The 25,201-nt window shown below is 44.8% G+C and overlaps 2 protein-coding genes across 7 annotated transcripts in view; one reads left to right on the top strand and one right to left on the bottom strand.

Moving 5' to 3' along the window:
• Positions 1 to 2,734, top strand: part of CLIP4 (CAP-Gly domain containing linker protein family member 4) — a 37,304-nt gene extending 34,570 nt beyond the window's left edge. For 3 of the 4 annotated variants that reach the window (XM_083732365.1, XM_083732367.1, XM_083732366.1), the window contains exon 16: positions 49 to 2,734. In XM_083732365.1, coding sequence (XP_083588491.1) covers positions 49 to 370 — 322 coding nt within the window. In that variant the 3' untranslated portion in view covers positions 371 to 2,734. The remainder of the gene's footprint in view (positions 1 to 48) is intronic. The other variant, XR_014562515.1, reaches the window with a different exon arrangement.
• A 1,004-nt stretch (positions 2,735 to 3,738) lies between these two features.
• Positions 3,739 to 25,201, bottom strand: part of ALK (ALK receptor tyrosine kinase) — a 597,092-nt gene continuing 575,629 nt past the window's right edge. For all 3 annotated transcript variants that reach the window (XM_083732114.1, XM_083732115.1, XM_083732116.1), the window contains 6 exons: positions 18,479 to 18,576; positions 16,672 to 16,764; positions 14,843 to 14,944; positions 14,215 to 14,349; positions 12,876 to 12,966; positions 3,739 to 8,457 (listed from right to left, as the gene is read on the bottom strand). In XM_083732114.1, the coding sequence (XP_083588240.1) occupies positions 7,786 to 8,457; positions 12,876 to 12,966; positions 14,215 to 14,349; positions 14,843 to 14,944; positions 16,672 to 16,764; positions 18,479 to 18,576 (1,191 nt within the window). In that variant the 3' untranslated portion in view covers positions 3,739 to 7,785. The remainder of the gene's footprint in view (positions 8,458 to 12,875; positions 12,967 to 14,214; positions 14,350 to 14,842; positions 14,945 to 16,671; positions 16,765 to 18,478; positions 18,577 to 25,201) is intronic.

A 25,201-nucleotide genomic window follows, 5' to 3' on the forward strand; every position in this document is an offset into this window, starting at 1 on the left:
TGTGCATTTAACAAATGGTCCACCTGTTGCCTCCTTTTATCTGCCCAGGTCAAAAAATGCTTCCCTGCGACGCAGCTGGAGCAGCACCACTACGGCCAGTGCTGAGGGGCCCGTCAAGCTTCACGAAGGCTCCCAGGTCCTCCTGAGCAGCTCCAGTGAGATGGGCATCATTCGCTACATTGGGCCCACAGACTTTGCTCCAGGCATCTGGCTTGGCCTGGAACTCCGAAGTGCCAAAGGCAAGAATGACGGCTGTGTGGGTGACAAGCGGTACTTTACTTGCAAGCCAAATTATGGAGTCTTGGTGCGGCCGAGCCGAGTCACTTACCGAGGGATCAACGGTGCAAAACTTGTGGATGATATCTGCTGAAAGCAAACTCCTCTAGCTCTTGAGATGAGGGCGTAAGAAATAAAGCACACAAGACAATCCTGCCATCGCCTGCATGAAGTTCTGCCTTACCCAAAGTCCTAAAACTGCATTTGTATAACACTTGCACAGCTCTAGCCAGATTGGAGTTGCATTATGACTCTTGAGGAATGAAATCTTAATAGCTTCCCCTACAGAACGGTCCTCACCCGAAAGCTGCTTACATACTAAAAAAACAACTTGGGGTTGAGCAGTCCTGTTATTTGAATAATCTGTTTTTTATCTGGCTCCATGTTGACATGCTTTGTTACTTTACAAATGATGTTTCCATCCCACATTCTAATGAAGCTGTAAAGTGACTTGAGATCGCAGAGCTTGTTAAACAAGCAGCAGGATTTGTCAACCTGCTAAACAGTCTTCACTTTCTTTGGGGAAAAAATAGCAATAAAAAGGGAGGGAAGTGACAGTATTTAGGGGAAAAATGTTGTGAGACAGGTAGCTTATTATCCAGACAGATCCTCCAAGCACAAAGCAACCAGTTGAAAAGAGAAAAAAATGTGCTCCTTCCATGCTACATACAGAAGCATCCTGAATAGAAGAAAGGGAAAAAAGAATAAAGCAGCACAAATATTTTCAGGTAAATAGTAAAAGCACTTTTTGTTACAGTATATAGAGATATACTGTATAATGGGCATGCGTGTGTATTTTAAAGGCAGCAGCATGCCAGAAGCACTTTCCAAAAATGCCATTGGAACAAGTATTAATGCACTTTTATTTCTCCTCTCTGAAGAGTTTCCCCACTCAAGTTCTGGAGAAATTATTTTGTTAGTCAAGACTGAAGCCTGTAACACTGCAACGTTTTGCATGCATCAAATGCCCTTCAGCAAAGCTCTCCAGCCAGCAATCAGATTGGGCAGCGGGGCGTTTTAAGGTGAGGTAGCGGTATTGAGTTTAAGATAATGTGTGCATGGATTTGCACCACCTCCTCTAGGAAACGTGCTCACTCATGGGTAGGTGATGAGGGAGCCTTTCTTCCTTCTGATTTTTGGCAGTGTTCTTAACCTTGGTTAAAACACCCTAGTTTAGACTGATGACTACCTTCTGGGAGGAGAAGCTGGTAGAAAGCCTATGGGAGATTCCATGATTGTTGCAGGTTCAAGTTTCCTCTTCCTCTAGAACCGTCACCTGGTTGACCTGGAACCTTTAGCTTGCCTTACTATGCCAAGCCACTGCAGGTTGAGTTAGGCCGTATGGCAGCTGGCCATCTTGCCCACAGGCCACCACTTCCTGGCTCTGGGCAGAACATTTAAGAGAGACCTATATTTCGGTGCTTGAATCCCAAATATCCCATGTGCAATAAGAATTCTGTATCACTGTAGACGCCAACCTTAGGAAAAGCTTGTCACAGTGCTAGGTGTTGAAGCCCTTGCCATTTTTATATAATGTAGTTGCTACATTGTTGCCTAGAAGCATGATGTACCTTGAAATAAAAAAAACCTTTTAAAACATGATTATTTTACTGCACTATGCTTCTCTTTAAATAAGTGAGTGATTATAAATTTATAAATTGTATTGTTAAAAATATATATCTTATTTTAATTATTATGACATATTTTGAACCCTTATTAAATGGATTCAGATAATTTAAAAGCCACAGAAGTCACTAAGTGGCTTCATCCTTGAAAATAAGGGGAAGAATTCAGTGTAGTGTTATGGTAACTGCCTCCCTTGTGCTAACAGCAGTCCTTGCACAGCCTTCCACTAGTGGGACTTATTAGTTGAATCCTGGCCAAGGTATCTTGTCAAATTGCACTCAAAAGTAAAACTACATTTTAGCTGTCTATAAAAGTCTATAGATAATATTTTTAAACATTGCTAGAACCATTTCCCCCTGATCTACAGTAAGCACGACGAAGCTGCAATATTGCTTTATAGCTAATGGGTATTTTTAAACTAAGGGCAATGGTTGTAAACTGTGATTATAAACTTGTTCTTAATTAAAAGCCATCTGAAAACTGCAGAAATGCATTTGAGGATCCAGATGCACCTTGTTGCACTGAATCTTGCCATGTCCGACATCTGTTTCCTTGGGTGTTTAAATGTATTTTTAAATGAGAGTGCTGTTAATGGTCGTTTGGTTTTAACGATGCCTGTTGCTTTTAAGAAAACTGAGCTATCACTGACCGAGTATCCTTTTTTTGAATCACTTTCTTATAATGTTAACTTGCACATTATGCATTTAGGATAGAAAGCAGCAGCTGTAATATAACAAAACAGATGTTTTAAACACCTTTTATGTTTGTAATATATTGATGTACTCTACAGACATGCTGATTTTGAACATAAAAATCTTTTGTGCATTCCCTATGTATTGGTCAGATGGTATCTTTCTTTTGCCCTCCTCTTCCTCTAGGGATTGTGACTTACAAGGTAACCATTGGAACCATTGAAAGAAAAATTATTGCGCTAATATGAACTGCCTCATTTTTCCTATTTGCTCTTGCAGGTGTGTCTTAAGATCATGTCTGCCCAAACTATCAGCATAAAATCTACATGGCTTCAGTATTAAGAAGGACTGCTTGCAGAATGAGTTCTGCTGTATATTAGAAAGGAAATGAATATACCAGTAGGCCATGCATTGTCACCAAGGGATAAAATGAACTGAATATAGAAAAAGGTAACTACTTTATTAACCCAGTAACCCGGTGCCAGTATAATGTAGGGCTGTTTGTTGACAGGGCCCTCTCAGTGGCAGCTCCCCGTTTGCGGAATGCCATCCCTAGTGAGGTGTGGTCTCCCTGATAATTAACTTTCAGGATGATCTTAAAAACACCCCTGTTCACCCAGGTATTTGATGGGTGAAAGATACTGTTTCTGGCAACCTTGAAATTATTGCCTGTGAAGCTATGTGGCTTTGTAAATGTTTTTAGATAACAATGTTTTATTTTTGATTGAATTCCTTTACCACTTTGGGGGTTGATGTGCTGGGCTCCTTTATTAGGAAGGGTGGACAGAAATATTAACAAGAAGAGCTTCTCTGGAGTGAAATCCAACTTACCCTAATGATCAGCCAGGCCTTAAAAGGACATTAGTGGTGCATTTAGAAGTGCTGTACCTCCCCATCTCAATTAATTGTTCTGTAACCAGTATAGGAAATTTGTCACCTCTGCCAGGTAGCCTGGGTAACTTTCATTCTAGTTCAACAAGAACTTTGCATGACTTGGGAGTCAAAATGGGACTTTAGTTAATATTGTCATGCTAAATTATCACTTGCATTTTACCCCCTGGCCAAGCTTAGCAGTTCATGTGCTGAATTAAAAGCCTCCTTGATTTGGTGAGCCATTGTAGAGAGAAGACAGCCAGGCGCATGCTTTCCTTTACAGTCATTTTATTTTGTCTTCATGCCTTTAGCTTCACTACACTTGATTACAATACAAATACAATACAAAATACTTAATGATCATATATTAGCATTTTATCTTGAGAAGGATCCCTGAAACGCATAGGCCCTTGATTTATGAGCAATGTTGCATAAGCTTCTGTACAGATGTGACACATTCCTAATGACAAAGCCTTGATACAGAAGGAGAGGCTGGGTACAGAAGCTTCAGACATAACTCCGTTGAGACTTCTGTGGGTGAGGTGACGGAGCTGTGAAAGGGCATTGAAAAGGTAGTACTTGCTCAAGGTTTAGACGTATCTGGTGGCCTCACCTATATGAGCAGACACATAAAAGGAAAATCTTGGCATACAGCTGCCGTACCTAGTCATGCACTGAAAAATGACTGGGAAATGCTCCACCAAAACCACTTCATTTTGAACTTCTGCATCCTTATGGGGAAAGGAAACAAGTGTGAGGGACGTTCGATGGTGCTGCACTCCTATGCTCATTTGGAGGCAAGCCCCACAAAAGCTGAGCTGGGGGTTGCTTTTGAGTCCTCCTGCACTGGATTGGGTGAGAAAATGCACTCATTGGCTACTCAAATCAACGGACTGTATTTTGCACTTGAGCATATGGGACTCTTCCCACATGCCTAATGTCACAGGAAGCAGAGTCAATTCTTAGAAGAGAGTTGTCCTAAAACCTCTCAGAGAAAATAATTTTCTGACAAGTTTGTGGAGAGTTGTCTTTTGCAGACTCCCCTAAACCATGACGCTTGAAGGAAGTAATGGGCTGTCTTCCAGTCCTCCTCTTTAAGGGTTAGGTGAATGAACCAAACCAAACCTTTTCCTTGCATACCCTTTGATACCTTCTGGGCCAATTCTACCCCCCCTGCCCCAATTGCTTTAGGATAAATGACCTTCCTACATTTGCTGCCCACAAATAGGGTAAATAACTTTGGGAGGCAGTTTTTGCTCATAGTTTTCTTGTCTCAAAAGCTCCATTGTGTCTCCTGGCTAATCTCTGGTGCTATAAAGGCCAAACACAGATGCTGAAGTGAACATTGCACTGGAACTGCTGAAAGCCCGTGATTTTGCTCTCCTGTATAGTCTCTATTAAGATTTTAATGTTGTGGAATCAATGTGAGTCTCTGATCAGGCACTGGGAAATAAAAATACATTTAGAAAGCAGCAATGTTTCATACTCCAGCTGTTTCATACTCCTTGCTGCCTAACTCATGGTAAAGTCATGGAAACGGCTTCTGCCTAGGTGGTGTCGTTTAAGGAGCAAAGCCTGCCTCTGCCAGTGTTTCCATTTATTTCTGGTGATACAGAAACCTCTGTCTGTGCCTCGGCTAACAAAGCATATGTGTTGGTAAGCTTTATCTCATCAAGTATAAATACTACGAGCTATTTTACAGTATTGTGACTGAAATCCTTTATTGCACACCTCTGCTGGGTGTGTAACAGGATTTAGTTTCATTTCCCTAATGAAAGACCCTGGATAAGTAGCTCTGCTGCTGAGAGTTGTGACATGCTACAAATGTGGCATAGAACCTTCGCAAACAAGTAATGGTATAAGACATAGCTCATTCTATGCTTCTAAGGTTGCCATTCATATTCCTCTACTTTGGGTGGTGGTGATGCGGGGGGGGGGGGAGGCCTGTTTTTAAGGAAGCTTTTCATGAGCTTTCCCCCACAGCTGTAACACAAAAGGATGCTGTACTGGAGAAGCTCCTGGCTAGTGCTTTTTCTTCCAGGAGTGGGTTGGACTGTGAGGCTCTGCAGTGTGCCTTGATGTTAATCACGCACATGAACCAGCCAATCTGCAGTGGATTGTAATAACAGCACAGGAACTTGGCTGTTTTAGCAGATGACCATTCTTTTAAGCTCAGGTATCTTGCAGCGTGTTAAGTTGTACTTTTTAATTGCCCCTTGGGGTCATCAGAGACAGTATAACATGCTCCCTGCTGTGAGCAAGTGGGACTTTCAGGCACAGCATCCACCAAACTATAATGAACTGAACACTGCCTCTGATTCGGTGAGCAGGCACACTTTTTTCAAATGAAGCATTTTTTATAGCTGCCTTATGAACTCAAGAAAAAATATATAAATACCTTCAGTGGCTGTGACGGCTGGAAGTAGGCCCAATACCTTTATCTGTTTGAGCTGCACTTCAAAGTTCTTGGTTGTCCCGTGATGGGAGCAAGACACATTACTGTACAATGGGGATCCATGATTAGATTTGTCCAACTGTAATTTGCAGCTAAGGATTCAAGGCCATTCCCCATTGATTTACTCCTCCTCCAGAAAACAGGTATCTGTGGAAAGTGGATCTCTTTTCTCTATCACTCAGGAAGGTCAGATTTCTTCATTTATACATCAATTCCAATTGAATCGATGAGCCTTACGCAGTGCAATCGTGCACAGGATTGCACCTGCATTTATTTAGTAGCTATAAGTTCTTGAGCGAGGCAAGAGACACAAACCAAGCTTCCTCCTCGTTTGCTCTGCTCATGGGAACGAATGTGAGCACGAGGTTTGTATGCCCATATATACAGCTTCCATGGGGGTGATCTATTGCCTCAAAGTGTCAGTGGGGAAACAAGGATTATTAGTGGTCAACTGCAATAGTGGTGTGGTCTCCTAATTTGTAGCACCATGGTTATGCAATAGAATCATAGGCATTACCACCTCCACTAATGCCTTTCTTTCTGCTGCCTGTGCTCAAGCAAGAGCAATTCTGGGCCCCAGTTCATTGCAGGATATTTTGACAGATTGTTTCAGTTCCGATAGCATGATAAGATAAGCTGTGAAATATGCTGAAGCATGGATTGATGGTATTGTTTGAGTCTGAGAATGCACTGAAGTTGGCAAGTAATTTTTACATCATATGCTCAAGTCCTGATTTTTCTCTGTGTGGATATTGACTCTTGTCAAAACAATGACTTAGAGAGTTGGCTACTGTGGTTGTTCTAAAACGTTTGTTAAAACACACTTGCTTTGGCGCATCTCCTACAGTGCCATGTTCGGCAATGCAATTCTAATACTAAATAAAATCATATCCTTATTCACTGGAAAAAAATGGGAGTCAGCACACACCACGGCAATCGACTACTTTCTGTTTGTCTAAACTCTGCCCCATAGTATTAACTGAAGCATAATAGCGGTGATTTCATTGTTGAACAACCTGACTCTTACCACCTCAATAATCTTATTCTCTAGTATGTGGCATAACCAACTACAACACGAAGGATTAAGTATTAGTTGCAACTATTTGACCCTTGGTGTCCCACAACCACAACAGAGAAAAAGGGGGAGAGGGCATCACCTTTTCGGGCAAACTAAATCACTGACTTTCACCATGTTCCTTAAATTCCTGCAATTTCCATCTTGTAAACCAAAGGCATGAAAGCAAATGTGTTTCTGCTACCCTTGAGTACCACAATGGTTGTGCATGCTTGTGGAAGGGCCATGTTGGAGCTGAGTTGCTGTTTGGGTACGTGCCCCTTGGGAGTCCACATTTATCTGATTTTGAATTTCAGCGAGAGTGCAACATTTCCCCATCCTCTCCTCAAAGCTCTGGCAGCAAGAGGGATTTCCCTGACGCTGCATCTGGCAGTACAGGGAAATCCCCGGACATTAAACTCTCTAACAGTGAGTCTTGAAACGGCACATAAACAACAGAGAAGGAAGCAGCGCACAGGGAAGGGCACAGAGAACAACCATGCAGATGACTTTATGCAACTGAGAGCGGGGCCTTGCAGATAATACTGTTGTCCTTGGGTGTTTCGAGTGTGTGTGTAAGGGGTGTGCGCGCTCTGACAAATGGAAGCTTCTTGCAGGTTCGAAAAGCAGAGCTTCCAAGGGTGGCACTTCAGAGCGCACTGGCACATTACAGAAGGGCATCTCGTTCTGCGCTCGTGCTTGTTTGGGTGATGCCGACGTTTGCACCAAGGCTTACGAGTCCCACAGGAAGAGAGTCAAAAAGATGGGATGTTTTCCTGGGGCCCTGGTGGGGGGAGTTGGCCTTGTTCCTAAGGGGAGGGCCCTCGCAGCTGCTGGCACAAGGGTGGGGCCGAAGTTTCCAAGGGCAAGCCCTGCTGTTGGTATCCATAGTTAACGTTTCCACAGGGGAAATGGCGGAGCCTGAACAGAGGCACTTCCTTAACGCTGGCTGTCAGCGAAGATGGTTCTAGAAGAAGGGAGGAGCTTGGCAGCCTTCCAGTCACAATGCTGGGCCCCAAAGTACAGTTCCCTTCATGCCCCGGACCTTCCCTCTCAGTTGCCTCTTTCTCTGCCTGTGAAGTGTTTTTGACAATGGGCTTCTCTGAAAACCAGGAGCCGTAGGTCGGGTTCCAGAGGTTGGTAGGCTTGTTTCTGGACCCTCGGCCTTTGTGGAGCTCAGTGGCCGGATTGGACTGAGTGTACGCCATGTTGACATGTCCCCCTTCCAGGGGGGCCTGTGTAGTAGCACAGACTGATGGATCGACACTAGCTGCTTTCACCAGAGCCTTCCCTGTAGCGATGGCTAAGGCCAAGGATGGTGGGGAAGGCAGGAGCTGCTCAACACCTTTTTTCTCTTTCTGCGGCAAGACTAGCAACGGAGGGATTGCTTCAGGGTCTTCAGGGCGCACGGGGACCTTTTCTTCCTCCTCAATGCAGGGGCCATATTCCACTGGCAGAACTGTGTTGATCACATCAGGATCCTGCAGTAAAAAAACAAGGGATTCAAAACATGCTGCTGCTTTCTTTAGCTGCTTGACGCTACAGAGTGCTGCTGGAGAAATCTACCATTGCTTCGTGAAAAGATTTTCTCTCCTAATGGACACATGCCCAATCACCCAATAAAATTGACTTTCAGGACAGCTATGAGGAACAATTACTTCCACACAGCGTGCAATTAATTTATGGAATTCACTGCCAGAAAGCAATTGGACAAATCTACAGAGGGCAAGTGCATCTATATACCTGTTAGGCCAGGTAACCTCCATACTTGGGTAGAGATGGTTGAATCGGTCAGTTTTGGTTTCTCTCAGTTTCTCATTTATCCAATCTTAAGTTCAGCTTGCCACATTTTCAGATCGGTTTGCAGTTTTCTTAAAACCCTCATGAAACTTCATCAGCATTTAACACTCTTTGGGGCAAGAGTCAGCTAGTGGGTCCTGTCAACACCAGCCTTGTGTCTGCTTCCTCCCCCTTTCTTCCTCCCATGTGCCTCCATGCCTCCAAAAAGGGGATCTGGGGAGGTTGGGAGAACCCCCAGAATAGCGTACATGATGAGGAGAGGAGAGGAAAGCAATCGGAAATGCTTTCCATGACAAAATGCTTCTAACAGCAAGCCATTGAATTCCACCCTTGTATGCAATCTTGCCTACATATTTTTGCAAAGCAATTTCCCCGAAAAAACTATGCACAAAAAAACCCAAGAATATATGCATTTTTATTGACATTTTATCCCAGTACAGTGGTGCCTCGCAAGACGAAATTAATTCGTTCCGCAAGTCTTTTCGTCTTGCGAGTTTTTCGTCTTGCGAAACACGGTTTCCCATAGGAATGCATTGAAAATCAATCAATGCGTTCCTATGGAAACCGCCTTCAGACCAGGTCCGGGGACAGTCTGTCCCCCGACCTCTTCTGAAGGCCGGCGGGGGGGGAGTCTTTGCTTCCCCCCGCCTGCCTTCCCGGGACAGCGGAGACTTCTCCGCTGTCCCGGGGCGATCTTAAAATGCTGGCAGGCGGCAGCGAAGGTTTCGCTGCCGTCCCCCAGCATTTTAAAAACCCCGGGACAGCGGAGGACTTCTCCGCTGTCCGGGGCGATCTTAAAATGCTGGCAGGCGGCAGCGAAGGTTTCGCTGCCGTCCCCCAGCATTTTAAAAGCCCCCGGGACAGCGGAGACTTCTCCGCTGTCCCGGGGCGATTTAAAAATGCTGGCGGGCGGCAGCGAATCCTTCGCTGCCGCCCGCCAGCATTTTAAAAACCCCGGGACAGCGGAGGACTTCTCCGCTGTCCGGGGCGATCTTAAAATGCTGGCGGGCGGCAGCGCTGCCGCCGGCCAGCATTTTAAAATCGCCCCGGGAGAGCAGATGAATTCTCCGCTGTCCCGGGGCGATTTAAAAGCCCCCGGGAAGGCAGGCAGGGGGGACAAAGACTTTTGCCCCCCGCCCGCCTTCAGAAGAGGTCCAGAGGGCTCCCCAACCGGTGAATGTCTGCCCCGCGCGAGGGGCGCTCTGCTTAAGAGCGCCCCTCGCACGGGGCAGCAGGCTGCTATCCGCAGCCTAGGCGGGAACTCTTCTGAAGGCTGGCGGGGGAGAAGGGCTTTTCTTCCCACCGCCAGCCTTCAGAACAGCCTTCTGAATGTTGGCGGTGGGGAGGAAAACCTTCCTCCCACCGCAAGTCTTCAAGACAGGTCCGGGAACAGAGGAGAAGCGCTGCGCACCTTCCCCTCTGTTCCCGGACCTGTCCTGAAGGCTTGCGGTGGGAGGAGGGCTTTCCTCCCCACCGCCAACATTCAGAATGCTGTTCTGAATGTTGGCGGTGGGGAGGAAAAACCCTCCTCCCACCGCAAGCCCCGGGAACAGAGGAGAAGCGCTGCGCACCCTCTGTTCCCGGACCTGTCCTGAAGACTTACGGTGGGAGGAGGGCTTTCCTCCCCACCGCCAACATTCAGAATGCTGTTCTGAATGTTGGCGGTGGGGAGGAAAAACCCTCCTCCCACCGCAAGCCCTGGGAACAGAGGAGAAGCCCTTCGCGCCTTGTCCTCTGTTCCCGGACCTCCCACCGCAAGCCTGAGGACAGGTCCGGGAACAGAGGAGAAGGCGCGCTGCGCTTCCCCGCTGTCTCCGGAGATTTCCCTATGGGCTTTTGTCTTGCGAAGCAAGCCCATAGGGAAATTCATCTTGCGAAGCCGCTAAAAAATCGGAAAACCCTTTCGTCTTGCAGGTTTTTCGTTTAGTGAGGCATTTGTCTTGCGGGGCACCACTGTATATGAATCTTGATGCACATTACTTACCTGGAGAACTACATTACAAAATTCAGAGAAGTGCACATTTAAAAGGATATATGTGTTTCAGTTCTCATATTGTTTGGGAAGCTGTGACTTAGGTAGGTTCGCCTTTAAATGTGGACTGAATTGCTCAGTGGCTCCAGTTGCTAGAGGGTCGGTGCAGGCGGGGACAATTGCCTTCATACTCTGCTTGTGGTTTCCCATAGGCATCTGGTTAGCCACCGTGGAAAAGAGGTAGCTGGACTAGGTGGACTCATGGCCTGATCCAGCAAGCCTCTTTGAATGGTCTTATAACAAACCTACTATTGAATAATATCTGTTATTATGCAGCAGAACACTTAAATGTCTTGCAGGTCTGGAGAAAAATGATGACCTCATTCAGACATGTTAGGGTGGGGCAGAATATAAATTTATTGAGAGCAAAATTATTTTTTGTTCCCAGTGGCAGTGGACATCATACTTGGATGGAAACATTTTACAATGCAACAATTCTGGCATTATTGCATTGATTGCTTTTCTGGTGGCCACTTTGACTTTCGTTTAGGGAAGAAAAGTGGGTTATAAATATTATATGAGCGCAATATTTCTTCATGCATCTGATTCTGGGATGTATTCCTTCAATGCAGGGTATTCTAAAAAAGTGTGGATTTACTGGACAGCACTAATGGCCAAGAGATCGGTTTTGAAAGCACTGAAGGCTCTGCTGCCCCTCGATTTGCTGCAACAAATCACAGAGCAGTGTCGGCTGGATGTGCGTAGAAAGGATGGATTAGAAGGATAGGAACAGCATCAGCAGTGAGGATCATGGGGCACTTGCTATTGTCACAACAATGAAGCAGGCGCACAGTTTATTTGGCCACCTGCTATTGCTGTTGCTCCTTCTCCTTGCTGTTGCTACCTATTCAGCTACCCTCTAAGCATGCAGACAGTAACCAGAACAAGGAGGCAGAAGAACACAGCCTCTTCCCCTTGCCTTCCTTGCACTCTCTCCTTCTGGATGATCATGTGGATTGGACCCAGAGGAAGAGGGCAAAAAAATGGGGAACTGTAAAGGTAAAGGTATAGGGACCCCTGACCATTAGGTTCAGTCGTGCCCTACTCTGGGGTTGTGGCGCTCATCTCACTTTATTGGCCGAGGGAACCGGCATACAGCTTCTGGGTCATGTGGCCAGCATGACTAAGCCGCTTCTGGCGAAGCAGAGCAGCGCACAGAAACGCCGTTTACCTTCCCACCGGAGCGGTACCTATTTATCTACTTGCACTTTGATGTGCTTTCGAACTGCTAGGTTGGCAGGAGCAGGGACCGAGCAACGGGAGCTCACCCCGTTGTGGGGATTCAAACTGCCGACCTGATCGGCAAGTCTTAGGCTCTGTGGTTTAACCCTGTGACAAAAAGGAGATGCTGTCCCACCAGTTTGGTCATTGGACCTGCTGGCACGTGGCTTTCCTTTTCCTTTCCCTCTAGTGGGGAAAGAGAGCAAGCAGATGAGTCTGGAGCAGCTAAAGCGTGGTTTCTTGCTGCCATGCACTTTGCACAGAGTAGAGCAAGATCCCCCGAGAGCAACGGGACTCGAGATCATTCCACCACTCTCAAAGGGAATTGCATGGGGGAGAGCAAGGACATCAAGTCCCATGTGCCAGCCAAGCCAGGCTTCGGGTGTCTGGAAGACCCAACTTCTTCAAAGGAAATTAAAAAAAATACTATCAGAGCAGAAGCCCTCAGACTCCTTGTAGCAAGGACTGCAGCTTTTGAAATGGATTCATGATCTGATCCAATTCAGAATCTACCTGGATCAAATCAGGTGAGGAGTCCGCTTTGCAATCCAACCTATGGATCCACACACCCATCCCTAATCACTATCACACCCTGCCTCAAGGCTAGTTCTGAAGGGAACAAGGGCTTCGCATTTGATCCATAATGACTCCCAGATATAGCTTGCATTGCAACTGAATTCACTTCTTCAGCTGGTCTGGGGAACGGGTTGGACAAGAGTCAGAGACATTGGCACCAGGTTGTGCTCTGGCTGTCTTGGCTCGCCCATTGTTTCTTTTCCATGTGCCCCTTCTGGCATTTCTTAGAAGAAACAGCATAAAATAATTGCCCTGAGAAGTTATAGATACCTGAGTGCAGTATTCAATCCTCTCCAATATTATGGCAAAGTTTGGCCGGTCTTCGGGCTGGTGTTGCCAGCATTGCGTCATTATTCGATACCTGCAATGAGAGCAGAAGACCAAATGGTGAATGGCAGGAGAGTGGGTTAGGATGCTGCCTTATTTATTATACAGAATCAAACCGACTGGTCTAGTAGCTCAGTATTCTCGACACCGACAGGCAACAGCTCTTCAGGGTTTCAAGCAACAGTCCTTTCTGTAGATGGCGGGGCTTGAATCTGCAAGCCCTCTCATGCAAGACATGCATTCAGCCACTGAGCTATGGCCCTTCCCAGGCTAAGGCAAACAAGACTAAGCTGCTATAGGGCACTCCTGGCCACAGAGGACACTATTGTGAGTTAGCAGTGGGACAGGCATTGCTAAACATAGAATGTCTGAAGCTGGTGTTTTCTCAATGATTATTTTATCCCACTATCAAATCAAAAGTAACATTGGAGGGAGGGAGCTTAGTTCATAAATAGAGTTCTGATTGTGTCCCTGGGAATAACATAGCTGAAATTTGGCTGAACTTAGTTCAACCGAGCCACACCAAAAATTGGCTAAAAGTGCTTGAGATGGAGCAGGTTACCTATTAACTTGTTACTCAAATAATGCCCACCTACGTAAGGGGGAAACACTGCAGGGTCCTTGATTCATTTCCTGGAAGCACCAGGAGACAAATTGTTATGTGAATTAAATTTAATTTGAGGCTCTTAGGCCATTTGTAAGAGAAGCGAAGGTGAAGACTCCTGAATTATTACAAGAGGATGAGGACTCTGAACACGGCATCAGCTGGTAGTTAGTACCCACCAAAATGGCAGTGACTGCAAAGTTAAACCATTACAGCTAATGAAAGAATTTATCCTACAGATAAGTAGTGAAGCAAACTTTTATGAGGCTAATGGCACCATCCATGATAAAGAGGGACATATCAGAGGCTTGGGGGGACTTTAGGGGTTGCAGAACTCTCCCACTCTCCAAAACAATCATCAGGGGGAAAACCTGAGAAGCATGGTCTGTGGTTATAGAATGCTGGGGGTTTGTTGTGGGTTGTGGTGTGCAAGATGGAATACCGGGATGGGGGGCGGTGGGATGCAATGGAATGGCACATCCTGGAAAACAACTTGGCTGGCTGGAACTCTGAATATGCTGCTCTACAGCATTTTGTTGGAGGTTCCAGTCGTTATAGCAGACTGGTGAAATATATGATACCGGAAAACAATATTTGCAGAGTAAACATGATGAGAAGAGATGCCAGAACATAACAAGTTGAACTCATGGAGCAAGCAGATCCTTAAAAGTTTCCTACACAGGGCCGGGGCAGTTTTTGGGTGGATCCATCCTTCCTCCACTTGTTACGAACTCCAAGACCTCCTGGTTACTTTTGCTGGGATAGGGCATATATCCGAGAGAGAATATTTCCCACAGCAACACTCCAAATGACCTGGACACAAAAGAGAAAGAAATATGGTCACGGATAGATACACTGAAAACTACGCAGATATACTTGGATTGGGGCCAGGATTGGGGCAAAAAGCCTGTCATGTGGTACACCCATGCACGACTGATTTTGTTGACTGCGAGATCCTTCTGCAGTATCAGAGTTATGCTGTCTCTTCTTTCCACATAGGATCAGAAGTCTGAGGTCACATAAGAGTTTGCAACACGTCTTGATTACTGTCTAAGTGCTTCAATTTCTGGGAAGGGCAATGCTGGCATTGGAAAGGAGTCATGATATGGTGTCCTTCCATATGACATCTGATGCTACTTAGCACTGCAGGAAAGAGCTACCCTACATGGCTAAATGTAACTTCGGAAGGATCCTTGTGTTTTTGAAGAAAGGACATAGGTTGCTGCAGAAGAAACATGGTTGCTACATTTAACCAACCGGCAGCAGGTGGCTTGAAAAATGGATGGAAAATATGGAGCAGGCTCACCAGGTATCCGTTTTGGAGGTAAATATCCCTTCCATGAAGGCCTCGGGGGGCATCCACTTGACAGGGAGCATTGCACACCCTCCTTTTCTATAGTAACTGGCTCTGTTGAGAAAGCGGGGGGAATTTAGAAGATGAAATCAGACATGAGTGCACAATCATGTGACCATGGAGGCTGATCCTCATTTTTCTGGAATTGACTGACTGGGTGAACTTATATGCCACTTCTCCACAATGAGCTATGCTCAAAGTGGCTTACAGCAAACATTTAAAGCATCTAAACATATGAATTACAGAGCATGGCAGTAAATTAAAAAATGACCAGCATTCAACAATTTAACCAACACAGAACTAATTCAATATTTACCAAAAAAATTCTCAACAATCTAGGTTTAAATACAAAGCACAAAACTAGAGTTAACTGACATTAAAGTTTCTGATACTGGTCCTTCCTGCACTCCAAGGAGAAGAAGAAGAAGAAGAAGAAGAAGAAGAAGAAGAAGAAGAAGAAGAAGAAGAAGAGTTTGGATTTGATATCCCGCTTTATCACTACCCGAAGGAGTCTCAAAGCGGCTAACATTCTCCTTTCCCTTCTTCCTCCACAACAAACACTCTGTGAGGTGAGTGGGGCTGAGAGACTTCAAGGAAGTGTGACTGGCCCAAGGTCACCCAGCAGCTGCATGTGGAGGAGCGGAAATGCGAACCCGGTTCACCAGATTACAAATCTACCACTCTTAACCACTACACCACACTGGCCTGGTGTACAGTTCAGAGGGCAGGAATTTTCTCACCAGGCTAAATGACATACAGTTGGCTCCCATATGCTTTCTCCAGAGGAGGCTGGCAACAGCAAAAGGCAGTGATGGTCAGTCTCTATCCCAGCCCCATGGAAGCACCAAGTGCTGATGCAGAGATGTTTGGGGTAAGGTGATCCCCCAAGTGAACTGGTTCCCACCCCGTTAGCTGTTTTTAAAAAGGCAGTGCCCCCCAATGTTTAGAGGTACTCTCATTTTCCTACTCATATTGAAATACTGCACCTCAATGAGGCCAAGCTTAGATTCACAAAATGTTTAGTGATATGCATACCCCTGTGTCCCCCCAGAAAAGAGCACTGTAAAAAGGTATGAACTGTTCAAACCTTAAGCCACATTTTTACTATAGCGAAAAATGTTCTTAAACAGCTAAGTTAAGTAAAAGGCCAAAGGGTCAGTCATCTGTCAAAACTGTTGAGTGGACCTTCATTGCGTCATGTGATGAAGCAGTTCTCCAGCCTGACATTAGAGGGCACTGTGAGTGTTGCTTTTCGGATGAGATGTAAGCAGAAGTCCTGACCACACACACACAGTCATTAAAGTCTTCCTGGCACTTTCTGTAACTGCAGAATCATTAATCCCAACTGCCCTGGATAAATTCCAGGTTGGGTAATTACATTTTCCTGACCTTTCCCCCTCTTTTATATGCTGTAAACTAGAGAGATTTACTAATGACGCTGACATAGAGACTGAAAGTGACGGGGTCAACACCAAGGAGTATAAAACAGAACACAAGAGTGGAGGGGAAGAAAGAGTGAAATGGGAGCGTGGCTGAGGATGCATTCACAACAGAATGCAGGATGATGGACTCTGAACGTGAAAGGAGGAAGTTGGGGTTAGTCCCCAGTGTCACAGCAAATGCTAATACTGTCTGCAAATTAGGAATCTGGAAACATTACAAGTCCCCTGACCAGGGCAAAAATATAAGATCCTGCAAAGAAGTTAAGCCAGATAAACCAACCCCATTTTATGGATTAGGCTTCCACTCAATGGGACTAATAATAAGCTGCGTTCTCTTACCTGTATATGTCCCGGGCCATCCCAAAATCTCCAATTTTAGCTATTCTCCCAGGGCCTTTACATGTAAGGAGGCAATTTCGAGCAGCGATGTCTCTAAGAAACAAAATGGAAAGGAGAAAAAGCATGTGAAACTCTGCCCTTGGAGGAGCAACAGCTCAACTCATTGGAAAAACTAAGGACAAAACTAATTGACTATTGAACATTTTCATTCTTCTTCTTTTTTTTTTTTTTTTTGAAAACCGGTACGGGAGACTCAGCAGCACAAGATTTAAAGCTCCACAGATCACTCCAGTTGATGAATTTGAGAGCCAGTGGGGCTAGTTTTAACACACACACACACACACACACACACACGGTACATCATCATCATCATTAATTTATTATTTCTACCCTGTCCATCTGGCTAGGCTTCCACAGCCACTGTGGGCAGCTTTTGACAGAACATTAAAAATACAACAAAACATCAAACATTAAAAACTTCCCTAGACAGGGCTGCCTTCAGATGTCTTCTAAAAGTCAGATAGTAGTTTATTTCCTTGACATCTGATGGGAGGGCGTTCCATAGGGCAGGCGCCATTACCGAGAAGGCCCTCTTCCTGGTTCCCTGAGACCTCACTTCTCACAGTGAGGGAACCGCCAGAAGGCCCTCAGCACTAAGACCCTGGTCTTAATGTCTGATGGGGGACAGGTAGCCATCTTTAGACAACCATGTATATTGCTCCTTTTGTGAAGCACACAACTAACATTTCTCGTCTCTCTCTCTCCTCCCCACCATCAAAGGCATCCCTCTGCTCACTTCTGCTGGCTCAGCCACTGTCACTCCACCAGTTCAGACCTTCTGCCTGCTTGAGCCTGATGGATACCACTGACCGAGGCATCCCGAGGGTCGGGAGGGGCTGACCCAGCCCAGGGTCTGCTGCATCCCAAGCCAGCATTGGCCAGCACTGATCTAGGCCCGATTGCCACACAAACCTGAAGCTAGTACAGGGATCGGGCGCCCAAACTGCCTGCCCCCCCTTCTACCTTCTGCCATGCAAGTGGCCAGGCTGTGGATGCGGTGGTAGTTCCACTGCTTTGCAAAGCCTGAAGTCTAACTTGGCAGTAAGCATCATTTTGTATGCAGAGAAGGACAATGTGTTTTTAAAACGAACACCTGTAACCATGCCCTTGCCTGGCCCGCTTATGTTCCCTGATTCTGTTTTAAAAAGAAAGGGTGCTGTGCCAATCAGCATCAGCCCTAGTGACCCCCCAATGTCCCCATATTAGCATAGGTCTGATGCTGGGCCTGTCTGATACCACCTCTAGCGTTCGCTGCTCTCCGTGGGGGCATTTGGTCAACTCCTTGGACCTGGACCTGCACCACTTTGACTTTAGCTGCACCACTGACCCCAGAAGCTGAAGTAGAAGGTATGGCCTTGACCTTTCTTCTCCCCCAACTGGTTTAAACACACACACACACACACACACACACACACACAGCCCACCTTGGCTGGGCTCTACCCTCCCACCTTGGTTGAACAACTAGATAAGGGCTACAGTTATTCAAACAGTGCTGGAAATGCCATATATGAAAATGCTTTCAAAACCTTGTTATGCCGCAGCGAAAATATAATACCTAATTTGCTCCTCAAACTTCCCTTTTATATATATATATATATAAAATGTTCTGAACCTCTAGGGGGCAGTAGTGCACAACCATCCTCGCCCGTTTCCTGCTCCTATTCTCCTGTTAGTCTCCTGCAAGTTAAGTCAGTCACACAGGGTGTTTGGAAGTGGTCCCTCAGCAACAAATGCTTCTGCTACTTACCTGTGAATGAAGTGATTTTCTTCCAGATATTGACAGCCGCAAGCAATGTCGCGGGCCACATGTAGCAAGTCCAGCATGCCTAGAGAAGAGGGGTGGCTCTAAAGAAATAATGCAAAGTATGACGCTTCAGAGGATTATCTTCAAAACCTGACCACTTTAAGCAAAGAGCTGCGTGGCTACAATAATATGTGCTGAATTGTTTCCTAATCCTTTTGGAAACTCCAGTTTGCATTTATTTTAAAGGCATACATTGAAGCTTGCATTGTTGCAAACATAGTGCTGCTTTTTCAATAGTTGGAGCACGATCACACTGCCCTCAGCACCTCCACAGACCATCCTCTTGTGTCCTGGGCGCCCATTTAGACCTTTTCTCCACCATCCCTCACCATCTGCAACCTGCATGAAAAGCATTTTTAAGGAGGGAAATTATCCTAATTGAGACAATTCATATCAAATGTACTAATAATGGCACTATGCTGGAACTAAGCGTGAAAGTGAATGAGGGCTGCTATTCTCCGATTCTGCTTGTGGGCATCTTACAGGCATCTCTTTGGCCTTTGCATGAACAGGATGTTGGACTAGATGTAAGGATGTCAGAGAATTCTGATAAAAAGTTTCACGTGTTTGTCTATGGCCAGGAACAGAAATCAGTCAAGTGAATATGATCAGTATTCAATCACATAGTTTGTGCTTAAATCAGCAAACTTGACTTTTCATCACTGTTTTGATGTTTCCTTTACATTGAAATGAATGTAAGTTGCATAAAGTATGTAGAATAGTGGGCAGCAAGTATTGGGTGGAAACCAAATTGCAGTGGAACAGAAACAGCACTGATTGTGGTGAAGACAGGCCAGAACAGAAACTGCTGTCCAACTAAGATGGACCTCTGGCCTGTTCCAGCAGGACTTTTCTTGTTTTGTAAATTGGTGAGAGGGAGATCTGAAGTGCATATTGTCTTCTAATTTACATTTATGTCCAGGAGAGAGAGACTACACTGATTACAGCGAAAATCAGGTAAGACAGGCTTCCAAGAACCTAATCCCAATCTAGTGCAGCAGCAGAAATATATTGTATAGGGACTTCTGTAAGAAGTCAGAAAGCTTTGTGCCAAACATTGGCTTTCCCTTCCAGAGTGCTTGAAAGGGAAATTCTATAGCAGAAAGTTGTAACAATTCCCAGCTTCGTCCAACTACTGATACCCAAGAAAAGCAAAATACGAACAGATGTGACACAACACTCCTGTCATAAGCACCATCTTTTGCTCTTCTTCCTTACCTGCCCTACTCTTTGAGTATGTAAGATTGGAGAGAGCAGCATCCATGGACCTGTGTAAATCTTTGTGCTGTCCCTTCGTGGATCCCAGTGCAATCTTGGTACAACAGACCCAGGAGATGACATTAGGATTGCCCTCGTCAGGTAGGCAAGGCTACTGCTAAGTTTTATGTAAAACTCTTAGTTGAGGAAGAAAAGTGCCTCTGCTGCCTTTTATTTGGTCTCCACTAAAGTAGAGGCTCTTCTTTTGCCAAGGGCAATTTAACAGGGTAATTTGTTTGAGACATGAAGCGTTTGGGCCCATTTTGTACAGAGATGCAGAGCACTGGAGTAGCCTTGAAATGCCAAGGAAATTCACTTTGCAGCTCCTTGCTGCTCTTGCTCTCCAGATGAAGGGATGATGCAGCCAGCTGGAAACTGTGTGGTTGTGGCTCGGAGGGAGGGAAGGGCTGGGAGCATTAAAGCAACGCATCCCCTTGTTAGGTCAAACCTTCCGAAAGGTGACCGCAAAACAAACTGACTCCATTGTTCAGCATAATCACTGCTTTGAGCAACATGCTGCAGGACACAAAGAAGGGAAATTGCTGCTTATCTACCCAAAACCTCTCCTGATTGCTTTTCTATGTGAAAAACCCTTGAGCAGGGAAGTCTTTTAACACCTTAGGACTTTGTTATGTTCAGAGTATTTGCACATTTCAATTTCAAGAATCTGGACAGCTTTGGGTCTCTGCCTTTATCAGTCTTATGTCATTATTGGAGAAATAATGACCTTCCAACGGAGAATTTTCTGAATTAAGGTGAAATGCAAGTGAAGGAAATCATATTCAATGAGTACAAAATCTAATAAAACATAAAATAAAATAAAATACAGTCTTAGCAGACTATGTTGATTCAGATTGCTGGTGCAAGTTTACACAGTCAAAGAAGTCTCTCTTATCTGTATTCCACAAGGGTCTGTGTTTGTATTAAAACCCACATGGATGCACATTTTTCCTGCCAGAGCTTTGAGGTCTCATTTATTTCTCCAAAGATCCTGTCATGTGTTTGTTTTTTCCCTAGTTTCCTCCATGGTGCTTGCTTTTGTACATTATAGTAGGAACTGCTGTGGTCTGACTTACCCTATCATATTTGTGTTAAGAGAACTAATGCAGTGCTCTATGACTTGCTGCCACCCTTTGTAGCTCAGGTTGGCTAATGCTATGTTCTGTCACTATGTGTGTCCCTGTTTCCAGCCACGTGTTTGGCTGTAAGGACTCATGCTGCACTGTGTTGTGACCCACAACAACCAACAATACAAAGCATCTTGAGCTCCTAGCTAGAGATCATGAACGTTTAAAAATGACATCTACAGTCCTGCTTCTCAATCCAAGAAACCAACCACAGAAAAACAGTCACATATTGATTGTGTAAACTCACTATGAATAATTCTAGAGGGATAACTGTGTTAGTTTGCTGCAGAAAACACCTTGTGGCTTTTTTCTTGCGTGGGAAGGGATTGGACAAGGTGACCTATGAGCCCACTTTCAACTCCGATTCTATGGCCCTGTTTTTGTGTAACATTAAACCACGGTTTATCACTACATGGATGAATGTTGGACTCTCATGTTTCTACCTGCCACTGTATTCTGCTCTGGTCAGACCTCACCTGGAGTACTGTGTCCAGTTCTGGGCACCACAGTTCAAGAAGGACACTGACAAACTGGAACGTGTCCAGAGGAGGGCAACCAAAATGGTCAAAGGCCTGGAAACGATGCCTTATGAGGAACGGCTAAGGGAGCTGGGCATGTTTAGCCTGGAGAAGAGGAGGTTAAGGGGTGATATGATAGCCATGTTCAAATATATAAAAGGATGTCACATAGAGGAGGGAGAAAGGTTGTTTTCTGCTGCTCCAGAGAAGCGGACACGGAGCAATGGATCCAAACTACAAGAAAGAAGATTCCACCTAAACATTAGGAAGAACTTCCTGAAAGGAAGAGCTGTTCGACAGTGGAATTTGCTGCCAAGGAGTGTGGTGGAGTCTCCTTCTTTGGAGGCCTTTAAGCAGAGGCTTGACAACCATATGTCAGAAGTGCTCTGATGGTGTTTCCTGCTTGGCAGGAGGTTGGACTCGATGGCCCTTGTGGTCTCTTCCAACTCTATGATTCTATGATTCTACCTCCCCTTCTTCTGCCCAGGAGGGCTTCTGCCAAGTTTAGTTTTGCTGTCAAAGAATCTTCATCTAGCGTTACGTACAAGCCAGGAATCCTGGTTTACAACAAACAATAGTTGTTAAACAAGCCAACTTCAAGCTACAGAAGAGAAGAGAACTAGCCCCGCTGTACATCAGGGAGGGCTGTGTGGAGAGAGTCTCTTCCTTTAAATTCCTAGGAGTTTATCTCAGTGAAGACCTTACTTGGAAAATCAATACAAGCCAGGTGGTTAAGAAAGCCCAACAGAAACTCCATCTCCTCAGAGTATTGCGGAAGAACGATGTCAATCAACATCTGATGATCTCCTTCTACTGGTCAACAATAGAAAGTGTCCTTTCATACTGCATCACGGTGTGGTATGCTGGTTTGACATAATCCGATAGGAAGTGCCTACAGAGAGTGGTGAATACCGCACAGTATATTATGGGCTGTCCCGTGAATCCGCTGGATGACATCGCGGAAGAACATTGCCTCAGGAGAGTGAGGAAAATTCTCAGGGATGATTCGGTACTTTCTTGATCTCCTGCCCTCAGGCAGAAGATATAGAAGCATGATTAGTTGCACCAACAGGGTAAAGAACAGCTTCTATCCGTGAGCTGTTAGGCTGCTGAATGAAAAGATAACAACAGGGCAACTGACTTTTGGGTTTGGTGTGTGTGTGTCAGTAAACGAGGGGAATTAAGACTAAGAGAGCTGAGTGGGGGTGCTTGTGTAATCTCACTGTATACAAGTTGTACAAGTGACAATAAAGTATTTCAATTTCAATTATTTAACTAACTGTTGCAAACCAGGATTCCTGATTCTTCTGGCCATGTAGGAGGAGGAACACACAAGCCCCATGCTTTGCTCAGGCCTATGGAGGCTCATCACCATCTCCCTAGCTGCTAAAAAATACTGCAAAGTTTTATGCAGATGTCACCAACGAGTCCTTGAAAGCTAGCACATTTGTTGAGCCACAAGCTTTCGTGGGCCAGATCTCTCTTTTTCAGATGCGCGAAGTATCATTGTCAGTTGTTATGCGGACCATGAAAGCTCATTTTGAGCAGCCACAGGGATAGCTTTGAGTAGCCATATGTTAAAAAGCAGAATATTGGGTGACATTTTGTACTCAGTGTTGGAAACAAGTGTTGAAACTACATCAAATATAATACTGTAAGCATTCAGAAGAAAAAAATAAAATACTATACACAGCCTTGATTCCCTATGGTGTGCATTGGTTGACTTAATCTGAGGTGGCTAATTTTGCTGGTGGCACCAATTATTCAGGGTGGTAAAAACAAAACAAAAAGGGATTGCTAGTAGATTAAAAAGGATGTCTCCAAAGTGAGTGAATGGGGATTAAAATGACAAACGAAAGCAAGTGCTGGGGCGAAAAATATACATTAATTGAGATGACTAATTGGCAGGGAGAGAGGGCTCATGGAGAATAGCTCAGTGAAAAGGTTGACCCAATATGCAGCAGCTGTAAAAAATAGCTGAATTTCATGTTCAGGACTGTTCAGAGAGGGATTGAAAATAATATTTCCAATATCATAATGCCTTTTTACAAATCTAAAAAATGACCACATTTGGGGTACCTTGTTCAATTCTGTTTGCTGCACCTCAAAAATGATAGTTGTGCAACTGGGAAAAGCAAACAAAGCAATCAGATTGAGGAAGGGTTCCAATATTTGGGGTGTTTTGTTTTTTAAAATGTGAGTTTGTGTGGGGATGTAATACAGTTATACAAAATTGTGCTTGGTGTGGAGAAGGTGGAGACAAAGAGGTTTTCCTCACATATTAGCACCTAAGGTAATAAAATGAAGCTGAAGATTGGGAGGTCCAGGACAGGTAAAAAGAAGCAATTCTTCAAATAGTGCAAAGTTGAACTACAGAATTTGCTTCCACCAGATGTAATGATGGTGGCCACCAACTTTAAAGGAGGATTTAAAAATTGATGGAGGATATCAGTGTGTGCTACAAATGGTGGCTATATTACATCATGCACAGGAGAGAGCTATTGTGCTCAGGTCCAGCTTGGGAGCTTAGCAAAGCAGAATGCTGAACTAGACGGCATTCATCTGATCAGGCAGGCCCCTAGATTCTTCAGTTCCTTTAAATCATCTTTTATTTAAAACGGATTGTGTCTTCAAAAATGATAATAATAATAATTTCAGCTTCCCTAAAGTTGGGTGCTATGTGAGTTCATTACACACTGGATCTGTTCTGGCATGACAGTCACTATTTAGCAGTGGCTGCAATTTCTCTGCATGACAGGAGAAAAAGCAATTATACAAAGTTATCTTTTTCATGAAGTTGGCGCTGGTCAGTAATGGGAAGACTCTCTAGTAATTTGAAAAACATGTTTTAAAATGAAAGAACTACGTATGCTGATACCTGAGTGTCATTACCGGGGAACCCAGGGGAATGAGACTCACTGGGGTCAACACAGCAGACAGGCATTTCTGAACATACATTGCTTTCACAGCACTATTATTTCTGCTTTGAGACAGTTTCTACTGAACAACAGCTTACAGTCCGGTATCAGCAGCTAGCAGGACACCAAGAAGAGGTTTTGCCGATTCGAAACGCAGGAGAGCTGCCAAGTTCCTTCAGGCTAGCTGGAAGGTGAAGTACAGAATACCCCTATACTGACATGCTCTCACCCTGTGTCACAGAACATGCTTCTGATATGCAGCTGACCTCAGCCTGCTAAGTGCTGAGCCTGCATTAACATGTTCTCAGTCACAACCACAATGTATCTGTGCCATTGTCCTGCATAAAAGTACATACCTAGCTAAGCAGAGATTTTTAATGCACCTCAACCTGTCTTTTTGCTAATACAGGTTGCTTATCAGCTTCACATACCAGAAAGGCGAAGTGGCCTTGAAGAGACTAGAAGCTCCAAACTGACAGCTTCATGTAACAGACTACCAAAAATGCAACATTTTGCACGAGACAGAAGAAGAGTGAGTTTATAAACGATCTGATGCCATGGTATAGATAGTAGACAGAGCGTATTTTTTGTAAACCAATTAGAAGTGAACATGGGGAGTCCACAAGCTGTACACACATTCTGTTATCCAATCATGTCACTGAAAGGGATCGTTCATGAGCTAAGCATGTAAACAGAATATTGTAAAAGTGTCTTGAATTTTGTATTCAGGGTCCAGAATTTGGAGAATTCCTCTGGATCATTTATTCTTAATGCAGTCTGCAATAAATTTGAACTCTTTCCACGACGCTGCTTTCTTTCTTTGGCTAAAGAGAACCAGCATATTTC

Source organism: Podarcis gaigeae (genome assembly GCF_964106915.1).
Source record: "Podarcis gaigeae genome assembly, chromosome: 3".
In the NCBI taxonomy this organism is placed as follows: domain Eukaryota; kingdom Metazoa; phylum Chordata; class Lepidosauria; order Squamata; family Lacertidae; genus Podarcis; species Podarcis gaigeae.